At 36.2% G+C, this 12739-nt stretch overlaps 2 protein-coding genes across 8 annotated transcripts in view; both read left to right on the top strand.

Moving 5' to 3' along the window:
* The window catches only part of LOC109087834 (ras GTPase-activating protein 4-like), a 35231-nt gene extending 32838 nt beyond the window's left edge, over window positions 1-2393 (top strand). For both annotated transcript variants that reach the window (XM_042724926.1, XM_042724927.1), the window contains 2 exons: window positions 170-228; window positions 1590-2393. In XM_042724926.1, coding sequence (XP_042580860.1) covers window positions 170-228; window positions 1590-1717 — 187 coding nt within the window. In that variant the 3' untranslated portion in view covers window positions 1718-2393. The remainder of the gene's footprint in view (window positions 1-169; window positions 229-1589) is intronic.
* Window positions 2394-5075: 2682 nt separating this feature from the next.
* LOC109090625 (CAP-Gly domain-containing linker protein 2-like) overlaps window positions 5076-12739 on the top strand; it is a 34973-nt gene continuing 27309 nt past the window's right edge. For 2 of the 6 annotated variants that reach the window (XM_019104448.2, XM_042724925.1), the window contains exons 1-2: window positions 5080-5430; window positions 6033-6250. In XM_019104448.2, the coding sequence (XP_018959993.1) occupies window positions 6136-6250 (115 nt within the window). In that variant the 5' untranslated portion in view covers window positions 5080-5430; window positions 6033-6135. Of the gene's footprint in view, window positions 5431-6032; window positions 6251-12739 lie in introns of all 6 variants that reach the window. The other 4 variants (XM_042724924.1, XM_019104447.2, XM_019104449.2 and 1 more) reach the window with 4 other exon arrangements.

The raw sequence follows: 12739 nt of genomic DNA, 5'->3' as shown, positions 1-12739 counted from the left end.
TTTATGTCAGCTGAAAAGATTGACATCAAACACATAATTCTATACAAAAATAATTCAATTACAGTTCTATTCCTTCTATTCGTGTCTGAAATCTTGTCTATAATACTATTTATTCTATTCTTGTCTAAAACCCATGTCAATTAAATTGATGTCTTGTACTTCTTTGCAGAGATAAGTATTATATGTTGAGAGAGCAGCAAGGAGTTAAGGAAGCAGATTCAGTAAGAGGTAAGTTTTCAAGCCTGCTTTCTTTCTGTACTGTTATCGTTAACTAAACCTATCAAAAACATTTTCCCTCGGTTTCACAGACAAGGTTTAAGAGTAGTCCCAGACTAAAATGTAATTCTGAGCTGTTCCAACTGAAAGAAACTTGCACCGGCTGATCTTAAAATATATTAGTGCCTTTGTTTTGTCTCAAGATGCACACCAGTAATGTTTTTTTCTAAGGCATGCTTATAAAAAAACTACTTAAATGTCCCAATTGAACTATGACCTAATCCTGATTTAGTCTAAGCACAGTCTGTGAAACCAGAGGCCTTTAGGTATTTGAAATAAAGCTGAAATAAAAAATTATTGGATAGAAAACATTGCCTTATCCAATTAAAATAAGTTTAAAGGAGGCCTATTAGTCTATTATGCCCCTTTTTACAAGATGTAACTAATATAAGTCTCAGGAGTACCCAGAATGTGTCTGTGAGGTTTCAGCTCAAAAGCTCAAAATACCCCACAGATCATTAATTATAATCATTGAGTAAATGCCTATTTTGAGTGGAAGTATGTGCACAGAATCCGCACATCCGAAGCATGTGCACAGAAAGTTGCTGTCACATGGCATGTGAGTTCTAAACTAAGTGCACACAGCTATAGATTCTATTTAGGCGACACTATGTTAAAATAGCAGGATTTTCTGCTATCTACTGTGTACTACTTAATGCAAATAGTGGCAATTATCTGCACCTCAGTAATGTAGTACATTATAAAACAGTATGCCGTAATAACATATTGAGTGTAAATTATCATTTTAATTCAAATTATTACATGGATGCCACCTTATTGGGACCATAAAGTCCTCCCCAGTCCCTGCACCTACCATAACATTACCCGATGCTATATTTTCAACTTGTTGATTATTTCCTTCATTTTTATTGAAAATAAATGCCTTTCTGATGTGATATGAGTAAATAGACACTCCGTTCTAATAAATTACTAGGTTAATCTTTTTCACGTTTCCTGGGTTGGTAGATGCCCCGGAGACCTGACTATAGCACTTAAACATGGAAAAAGTCATGATATGTCAAGTATTAAAATGACTAAAACCAAAATAAATAAAATTCAAGCTAATAGAAAGACAAAAGCTCATAACAAAAGTACCAAAATTGAGAAAAAAAAAAGAAACCTGAAAATATAAAAATAAAAGCTCATTTTAAATATCAATAAATATTTTAATAATTTATAAATAATGCTAAAATAACACTGCATGCTGTCTTCATTTTTATTTAATGATTAGTGTCCGTGTTCAAACACCACTCACACGTACCCTTTATTTTCTGGGATATGGCAGCTTATAAAGGACTGTTTTGATTTTACAGACAAGAAGAAAGTAGATGGACTATCAAAGCTCTTCAGTATTCTCCAAGACCTACATGATGCACATGCCGCGGTGGAGGAGGAGGAAAGATCAAAGAATAAAAATGTTTTCTTGGAGTTACAAACGTAAACAAAAGGACTTTTTAACTGGTTGCATTACATACTGTAATTCACAGTCACTGAGCTCATACGCAGGCTTCAAACCTGCTATTATTTGACACATAGATGAGAAAAATAATACTGTGCAGTAAGTTGGATTTGTTCTTGTATTCTTGAACTTTTGAACCGATTCTTGATGGATAGATGGATATTTAGAGGGATGCTATCACGATCCCTTTATTAAAGGATACTTGTGGTGTATTTGTGAAATATTTGGTATTAAGGACAGTATTACGGTACTGCAATGATTCAAGTGGGTTGCTAACTCAAAACCTGTCTTGTTGGCATTTCTGCAGCTTTCACATGCATTCAAACAAAACTGTTTTAACTTTTTCAACATTAACTTCAACTAATCAGCATTTTTCATTCTTTAATGTGCTTTTGACTTTACAAAGCACCGTGGATATGCATGTTATAGCTCTTCATTTTTCATTAAATCAGTTTTATTATAATGTTTATATAGATTTTAAAGATGTTTGTTTTTCATTTATTTTTTAATTCTGTAGGTTGATGGCAAGAGGAGAATTTATTCTTGGATTTGAATACCATGTAAAGCTAAGTCTCAATGCCTTGTCTGTATGTGTCATGTTTTGTTGTTATGTCTTTTTATGATATGAACCGTAAACAAGTATGCATTGTGCATTTCACAAAAACAGTGTATTGCTGTCATTTTTAAATGTGGAACATTACTTTTTTTGCCTGAAAGGTGGTGATGTTTAGTATTTCTCCACTAGGTGGCATTACAATGTTCCTTATTGATAATCTGCATTCAGGCCTCATTTACTGTACAGAAGTGCTTATAAACACACACACAACTCTTTAAAACTAATTCCAAAAAATATCTAGAACGTCTCTGGATGGTGTTTTAAATTCTTCTGCAGTTGTATTTAATTATGGCTGTAATTTGCTACCTTTTAGTAAATATTATGTGCACTACACAAATCTCTTAAGAAAAGCCTGCATTAATGTAACTGCAAAATTATAAGAGGATTATTTCAGACTTTTGTTTTAGGTTTGAAAAGTTTGTTTTAACCCTCGACTATGTAGCTGAACTTGCATACGTTCACAATATTTAATTTGTCTTGAGGGGACAAAAACAGTTCTGTCATCGTTTACTCACCCCCCAATTGTTTAAACCTGCATGATTTGCTTTCTTCCATACAAAACTATATATTTTCCAGAATCTCCATGCTACACTTAGACAATGACTAGTACTGTGTTGTAAGCCGTTCTGCAAAAATATTTCATTTGTTTTCTGTGGAAGAAAGTTTTGCGTTTATAGCTTTGGATACTCTGAGTTTTGGAGTCTTTTTATGGCATATCAACAATTATTTATTAAATTCACTGAATATGACCAAGTCAGATAACAGTATGTGGGCAATATAGATTATGAATTGAGTATATTATTCATTAAGACATTTGGACCACTTTTTTTTCTTTCTTTCTTGTATTTTTTTTAAATTCAGTTATGCATCTTTATTTTTTCATTCATTATTCATTCCTATATTCTCAGAAATAAGGTACAAAACTGTCATTGGCGCTGTACCCTTTCAAAAAGTAATGTACACTTCATGTTCTAATACTACTATTAAAGTACTAATATGCATATTTAAAGTATGAACCGTTTAGTCATAAAAAGGGTGCAGAGATTTACATTTTAGCTGTTGTACTATAGGGTATTGCCCCAGTGACAGCGTTGTAACTTTTATGAGAGTGTAGGCTTCTTGTTATTGTTTTGAGTGTGTTATTATCTGTTTTAAGTATTTTACATTTACAGCTCCTGTTATTAAAGAGTCAAAGTGGTGCCTTATGTTTACAAGAAAGAATGTGCTTCCTGTTTTCTCTTCAGTAGTCATCTGAAACATGACCAGCCCTCTCTGTTATTTTCGCTTTCTCTCCACCTCTCCCAGTCTGTTTTCCTCTCTCTGTGTTTTCTTTTGAGGGAAACACATAATTGTGTTACACCACCTTCTGTACTGTTAAAGACAGGCACTATTATTTCACATGCTAAAGAAGAGGCACTAGTTGGAGAACTAGTTTTTATTTTTATTTTATTTTTTTGTATTACAGCTTAGCTCTGCATTTTGTTGTGTATGAGGATAAGAATAATAATTGTTTATTTTGAAATGGGAAGATGGCATGCAAGGAGTCATTTGATGCATTTTTTGGTTATGAGGAATTTAGCCTATGAACTGACCAGCTGAAGATTTTCACTCCAATTGAAAGTGTTGGTTCAGTAATATGGCAGAATCTTCATACATTCAACTAGGTTCTACTTTTCTGACACATTTCTTACCTATTTTAAAGGTATTTTAAGCATGTTTTGATTTCCTCATGATCATGTTTGTGGAATTGTATGCATCGACAAATCAATAAAAAAAGGCATGAAAATTAAGTAAAAGATCTTTCCTTCTCGGTTACACCTTTTAGTATTTTGCACCTGTATTTTTTGTACGTTTTATATTATTATTATTATTATTATTATTATTATTATTATTATTATTATTATTATTATTTCATTTTGATTTCATTTTAAGATTCTTCAGATGACGTGTCTGTGTTGTGGACAAGCGGTCTTTATTCAATAATTTAATCCATGGCCGGAAAATTCCACAACATCTGGACTTGTTTGTTGAGTTTCCGGCCGGGATGCCCATGCTTCTTTCATGTTTGTGTGAAGAAGTCATTATTCAGTGGTAGATAGTAACTGGTTAAAAATGATATGGCTAAAACAAGCTTGCCTGTTTTTACCGATAAAATCTTTTCCAGTCTTTAACGTAGGAATAACAGAGTATCCAAAACTGTAGTAATAGGAAGGCCGACTCGTTTCGTGCGAATCGGTTCTTTTGAACATTAGCCTATGTTCCCTATGTAACCGGTTAAGCGATTCAGTACAGATTTTTTTCATGGCCCCGTCGCTCGTTACAGTAAAGCCAGGACGGATTTTTTATGTTTAATATGTTATCAGTTAAGTTTGATTACAAAGAGTGTAACAGTAATTTTACCTCAATGTTCAATTTGCTAAAGTCAATTCAGCTTTCAAAATCAAGCGACTAAATTAACTTAAGCCATACAGTCCTGGTTCGTGTGTGTGTGTTTTTTTAATCAAACAGCCATATAGGCTAACCAAGTCGTAAACATATTTCCATTGTTTTACCGCTGCTATCATTTGACTCAAGTAAATGAATGCGGTTCATTTCGAATCGGCATGATGTCCAAGAGTCGGACGAAATCAGTGCGATTCGTGAAACAGCAGTTTTGTTCGCCCGATTCATATAAAAGATTCGATTCAAAAGAACGATTCACGAATCGGACATCGCTAAAGCGCCCCCCCCTGCCTGTAGGCTTTTACCCCTCCTGCTTAATGACCCTCATCTATTCAGCGACCATTTGCTCACCACTGACACACTTTCGGGACATTTCTAGGCATCTGTGTGTAAAAGAGCTTTCCTAAAATTTGCCGGTGTCTGTGAGCCTCACATCCTGTCCCAGTGCCAGCTTTAGCTCAGCATCCATATTTTTCGCATCCGTGTGGGAGAGAGAGAGAGAGAGAGGGAGAGCAAAGGGAGTGGCAGACGCTGACAAATCTCATGCCGGGAAGCCGACTGAGCCATCCCTACACAGACCGACTGAAGTTCGCCGGAGCCGACTTCTTTATAATTCACAGGATTTGGACTTCATAAGGTAATGGTGCAGTGTGTGAGAGCGGATCGGCTTTATGTCGCTTGACAGGGGCGTGTGAAGACCGTCGCGAGCACGCCGCAGTGAAGAGCCAAAACAATAGAGCAGCAGAGTCTACAGCGCAAATGAGCCAGCAGACTAAACTTCCGCCTCTTTTAGGATATATTATACGCTTTATGCTGCAGTCATCTGTCTTTTAAAGTGAAATTCGCGGAGTGTGCTTTTAACGGAGCATATTTCGGGTTTGAAAGGAAGCTGCGATGACAGCATATCGAAACTGCCGACCCCAGTGGATAATGGGTTTCATTTCACAGATAAGCTAGAATACCGCAAACGACCTTGCTTTATTACTGATTTATCACGCATTGGCAAAACAACGCATTCTCAGTCTGTCGGTGGCTATTACATTGTTTCAGCCTCATCCAAACGATAAAATGTGGGTTTTGTGTCTTTCTTTGCCCTGAAGCATCACACTATTGATGCTGTGGCTCAGCCGGTATCCTGTTATGAACTGGCATGGGCCATTCAAGGCCATTCATATAGCAAATTAAATCCAGTCAGTGGGATTTAGCTGTGTTTCAAATGCTCATGATGGTTGTCTTCAGTCCCGCAGGTAGAATGGAGAGGGATATCCGCCATCCTCACATTTAGTGCCTCGACAAAAACCCTCAATAAGCTGCGAAACTTGACGTTTCTCCAGTGGACATAATGAACATGCTAAAGTCCAGTGGCTTGAAGATCCCTGGCAGGGGTCCTAAACACTCCAGTCCAGTGGGACGAACAACTGCTGCCCCATCAACCAGTCCTGCGGCTCAAAAAGACAGTAAGTCAGCTTCTTCTGTGCCTTGCTCGCCTCCTGACCCTCATAAGCCAGTGATATGTCTCATCATATTAGCCGTCACTAGGCCCAGAAAGAATCTGCAGACACTTTTCTGCACCAGCATTATTTTAGTATTATTTATATAATTTGTATGTATATTCTAGAATTCATCAATATTTTTGAATTTACTTTTATTTTTTATATTTTCAGTTTTAATTTACATTTTAGTTTGTTTTAGTAATTATATGTGATTTATTTTTTTTATTAGTTTTTGGTAACATTTCTATTTAACTTAAATTTATTTTTATTTCAGTTTTAGAAATCAAAGTATTTAAACATAATTTATTTGAGTCATTAGCCATGGCAATATTTCAAAAGTTATGCAGTTTCTGTTAACAAATAATTTTAGTTTTAATAGTTTTAGTTAACAACACATATATATTCTGATTTTTTGTGTGAAATGGTTTTGAGCATTATAAAACACAGCTGAAAGTACATGCATATAATAAACATGCCTAATTTAATAATAAGTAGTGAAAAAATTTAGCGCAAGTGTGCATTTTGGCAGAAATCTGTGTCATTTTCTCTTGAATTCTATGGTTGCAGATTACCTGTTGGCTGGATTGTTATTAAAAAAAAATGCTACAATGTTGTTTTTTTGGACACAATGCCCTGGTAATTGATGCCATGGTAATTGTACAATGCAGATATCATGGTATATGACTATGTTTGTCATACACTACAATGGTTCATAAATCAAAGCACCACCACAATGCCTGCAAGGGATGAGTCAGCTGTTGTCAGTTGAACTGCAGTGGTTTGATTGAAATGTAGCTATTTTTTCACAAAGATGGAACCAGAGAACCTCTGTTGCATTTTTGCTACTGTCAACCATTCAAAAGTTTGAGGACAGTAAGATTTATTTTTTAATAAATTAATACTTTTATTCAACAAAAATGCACTAAATTGTTCAAAAATGACAAGACTTAAAAAGAAGACTTAAACCCCGTTCACACCAAGAACGATAACTATAAAGATATAATTCTAAAAATCGTTCTTAATATTAAAGAATAGCAGAGTCCACAGCACAACTATAACGCTAAAGTCACAGAGAAACGATATCGTTGGATCACTTTCAGAACTATTTTTTTCTCAGCTGACGAACGATAAAAACATTGACACCCAATCAGAATCCATCCTGCTATGATGAGCTGGAGAATTTAAAACAGCAAACCAGCATGCGCTTAGAATAAACAGACAATATCGTTCACTGATGTGGATGCTAATATTGTTATCTTTATAGTTATCTTTTTTGGTGTGAACAGGCTTTTAGATTGTTACAGTGCGCTTTCTTTCTGTTCTTCAGAGAATCATGAAATGTATCACAGTCTCTACATATTAAGCAGCACAAATATTTTCAACATTGATTATAATAAGAAATGATTTCTGAAGGATCACATGACACTGTATATTTAATCAAATAATTGCAGCCTTGGTGAGCTTAAGAGACTTTTTCTAAAACAAAAACCAACAAATACTGACCTCAAACGTTTGAATGGCAGTGTAGCATAATTGGATCACTCTTCAACTCACTTTTTTACAAAACGGTAGACCATTTGTTAATATCAATGGGTGCAGATTCCTTTATTCCTTGACAGTTTGATCTGAGTTGTGGTTTATTGTGATTAATGTGGTTAATTATCTTTCGATGCTGACACTGGTGACACAGACATTGGTTACATAAATCACAGTGAGCTAATCCCTGCCTCGGTGACGTGGCCGACCTCGCATCCAGCCACAACGAGACCAGACCATGTTATTTACATTAGTCTGTGTGTCACCCAGAAGGGTGTCATGGTTCAAGCAGACTGTGGAATGCTTTGTATGTAAAACACACACATACAGGAAGTGCAGTGAAAATCAGGAGTTCTTCTGCTATTCACATAATGAAGTCGTCCAACATGTGAATTTCCTTAAGGGTAGTTTAAAAAGCAGTTTTACACAAAACTCACATTTATTGCCCTCTAAGTCTTTTTATATCAACGCTTTGTTTGTCTTCAGTCTCTATCAACAGTATGTGTTTTATGTTTAGCAAAATCAACTATTATGTTAGGTATTTATGACTGTGTGGGTAAAATGTGGTAGCCTGCTCTTTTTATAATTTCACACCATAGTATTAATGTGTCGTGTCCTGTGGTCTAAGGCTAACCGTCTGTGATACAAGGGAAACGCACTAGCATTGATCATAGTCCTCTGGCTGTTCTGAGAGATTGAAGAAGAAGAGTGTGTGCTTGTGGCAAAATGTGACTTTAGGAATGCAAGTATTTCAGCTAGTACTTTTTAGCGATGTTTTATTAAAAACTATTTAACATGAAGAAAATATTTCAATGTTGTGCATGAATACAAGGGTGGCTTATATGTCAGGAAAAAACAACCAACCAAATAAGCCAAGAAATAAATAAAAGAACATAAAAAAATCAAAAGATTATATACTTTAATTGTGCTGCACACATTATTGTTTATTAATAAAGTATAAAGGCTGTTTATTTTTTTGTAGACTACGCCTTAAAAATGGCTTATTATTTGATAATGGCATATGATATCTCTGCTTCAAAACGACCACCATCTAATCAGGTTGCCATTTACACACTGTCTGATGGATAATAAAAGACTGAGATGACAAGAGTTTCAATCTGACTTGCAGCCCACAACGGAAATCAGGGTCGCAGATCGTCATCACTTCACCAGAAAACTGTAAAAGTAAAAAAAGCATCCCCACCACCAAGTGGTTTGGAGAATGAATGAAAAGATGGATGGATAAATGGATTTCAAGATAGATGTTTCAGAGTGATAACACCTCAATCTGGACAAAACGGTCTGATTCAGACTTATATTTTCCTACTTACTATCATCGAGAGTATGCTTATATGTTTAAAGGGGTTATATGATGCGATTTCAAGTTTTCCTTTCTTTTTGGAGTGTTACAAGTTGTTCATGCATAGATGAGATCCCTAAAGTTGCAAAGTCTCAAACCCAAAGAGATATTCTTTATAAAAGTGAAGACTGGTCCACGCCCTCCTAATCCCTCGTTTAAACACGCCCCCACATGTCTGTGTTACGATGTGGGAAGATTTGCATTACACCGCCCAAATGTTTACGCAAAGAAAGAAGACGTAACATTATTGGTGCTGCCACTGCCGCCACGAAACTACTTTGTTTGGCCTTCCAAAAGAGGACACAACTAGAAATCAGTGGTTAAGTTGTATTTACAACACTGTTCCAGAACAGTTCAACACAAATATTCAGATGTGTGCAGCACATTTTATGGAGGAATGTTTCCTGAACCTGGAAGAGTAGACTACGATGCTGGCTGTTCTGACTCACAGTCTGTAAGTACATTTACACATTTAAAGGATTTGCCACTAATGATTCCAACGCAAGTTTGAGCAGTGTAGGGTAGCGATTGTTGTTTGTAATTTTTCCGATCACAAATGCAGACATGGTTTTATGTTTACGCGGTGCGATACGCAACTTGTAAAAAGACAGTATAAGTCATTATAATCCGGAATTATTTACCCACTGGATGCTACAGATGCCTCGTTTGTAATGGGTTTTATTGGTTTTATCTCATTGCGCCGGTGTTCTGACAATTTGTGCTACCCTGTCAGATTTTGTTACCTCCCATTAAAACAGATGGTAGCATAATTCAGAAGCAAAATCCTTTATTAACATCTAAACCTACCCCAACCCTAAACCTACCCTTACAGTAGGATAAATACAGTTTTGGTAGTATAATCTGATAGGTAGCATTATTTGTTAGAACATCGGGAGATGGCATCACAGTATGTTAAGGGGCATAACATTTCCGTCACACGCTTGAGGTATTCGGCCAATCACAATGCACTGGATAGCTGGCCAATCAGAGGACACCTCACTTTTCAGACCGATGAGCTTTATAAAAATCGATGCGTTTCAGAAGGTGGGGCATAGAGGAGCAACAATAATGTACAGTATGTGGATAATAATATGTTTTTTGAACCTTAAACTACATAAACACATTTATTACACCAAATACACAAAATAATGTTCTTTTTAGCAACATCATATGACCCCTTTAAGCTAGATGGAATTTTCAAGATTCTACTACCAGAATTGTTTGATAAGTGAAGTAAGCAGCATGAAGTAAGCTTTCTTGGCATATTTTTAGATATGTTAGAAAAGCACTGAGTTGCCTAACATCTTTAATCAGCGGAGTCAGTCACTTTCTTTGACAGGACCACTGATAGGTCTCAAAACATTTCTGATACTGTGGTGACGCTAACACTTAATGTTGCTCATTGAATGTGCAGAATGTTTTGTGCATTTATCATAACATAAGCTTTCTCCTTATGTTACAAAGTTGATTTAAAGGGGACATAACACACAGTTTCTCCCAATCTCATGTTAATCTTGATTATCTATAAAGTAGTATTGCATCCTTCATATTTCCAAAGAGTCTTTAGTTTTATCATATTTATAAAAGAAAGATACAGCTTTGCAATTCTCTCCAAAAACAGCCGAGCTCCTGGAGGCATGCTGTGGGCGGAGCTAAAGAGTCACAAGCACTTGCGCGACGATTTCCAACAAAACACAGAAATTTGATGAAGTTTCACTTACCGCCTCCGGTTCTGAATCATGACTGGGATCTTTTATCGCTGGGAATGCTCCATCTTTCAGTATCAAACGATGTGCAAATCCAGCTTCGAACTGGGCCTAGTTTATAAAACATTTGCCATCAAAATGACGGGAACATACAAAAACACTTGTGAAACTCCATTGCTGACCCCGGAAAAACAACTGCATCCAATTTTGGCCATGTTTAGTAGGAGAATCCAATTCTTTAGCAGTGTAAATAACTCGGAATGCATGAAATAGCATTAGACCCCCCCCCCCATTAACAGATGAGAGCTAGAAGCAATGTGCAAAAATTCCATCTTGTGTAGACAAATTTCCATATACCGGTTCATCCTCAAATGCAATAGAATCTGGAGGAAAAGAAGAAAAATCTGTTTAAAGCGGTCAGGCAACTGAAGGATGAAAGAGGCGCAACAAGAAGAAAAATCTTGACAAAATCACTAATTGAGTTCATCCTTCAGTTTGCTCAACTTCCTTGGACTCAGTATTCATGTTGACAAATCTCTTGCCATCCACATGGTCATTAAATATTGTGTAAAATGACTGAATAATGATCGGTCATTTTGCATTTCAGCCAGTTATTAGGGGAATCCATCTACAAATTACATTCAAATAACACTTAATTACATTTGTACCTGCATTTAAAACTGGGATAAAAAAACAAACAAACAAAAAAAACAGTTAACACTTTATTTTACAGTGTTAGTTATTAATGTACATAATATAGCAATAACAATAAGTTATGCATAATTACAAGCAACTAACCCCAGACTAAAGCCTAACCCTATAGTAAGTACATGTTGTTAATTAATATTGCCTCATATTTTGTATAATTGTCTAATATACTGTAACAAGGCCATCTTAAAATAAAGTAACCAAAAACAACTATTGGAAAAGTTAAATGCAAGTTTCTATTATCAGAAGATACTCTTCCATTTCCAGTGGGGAAAAGAGGGAGTGTTTATGGTGGAGGAGTGAGTCCACAGAGAGCTTCTGACAGAAATGTGTGTGTGTGTGTGTGTGTGTGTATGTGTGCAGGGGGCGGTTAAAGGCTGAGCTGGGGTCATTGTGTTAGCTTGTGCTGCTGAATGGTTGGATTGAGATGGTGGGAGGAGGAGTGCAGGCACAATAGTAAAGTGAGGCTTGTGTTCTTCTCTTCTTCCTGCATCACTCCTTTTTCTTTTTTTCCCCTTACTGATCTAGTGTTACCGTAGCAACCCAGCCACATGGGCAAGAAATGCACCAGAGCCTCCGCTCGAGCCCCGCAATGGGCCGGGACTTCCTGAATGGGCCTAGTTTTCTCTACCGTAGTGTAGTGCTCGTGTACTTCTCTCTTGAGTCCCGGCACATGCACACACACTCCTTCTGCTTATGTGTTACTGCACTGCGCTGAGAAATATGTATATGTTGCTTGTGATGATCCTCATTTGCTGCTTTGGAGGAAAGTGACTGCTAAATGAATAAATGCGAATTAGGAAAAATACAGTTCAATAATTTTACAAAGGAGTAGTTGAGTAAAAAGACAGTTCTGTCATCATTTACTAATTATTCTGTGGTACACAAAAAAGATATTAGAATATCCAGGCTGCTCTGTTTCATGCAATAAACAGTGAATGGGAATGGTGTGTTTTGGAGCTTCAAACACTGCCCCAAAACACCATACAAGTATCATTAAAATAGTACATTCCACTTAGTACACTGTATTTAAGTTATAATTAATTGAAAATCTTCTGCTATTCTTTTAACACAGCCTAAATAACTATGTATTGTACTTTGCACAACAGAGCTGTTCATCGATGGTCCAAAATAAACAAACCA

Source organism: Cyprinus carpio, chromosome B5 (assembly GCF_018340385.1).
Source record: "Cyprinus carpio isolate SPL01 chromosome B5, ASM1834038v1, whole genome shotgun sequence".
In the NCBI taxonomy this organism is placed as follows: Eukaryota; Metazoa; Chordata; class Actinopteri; order Cypriniformes; family Cyprinidae; genus Cyprinus; species Cyprinus carpio.
This window is presented reverse-complemented; position numbering and strand designations above follow the sequence as displayed.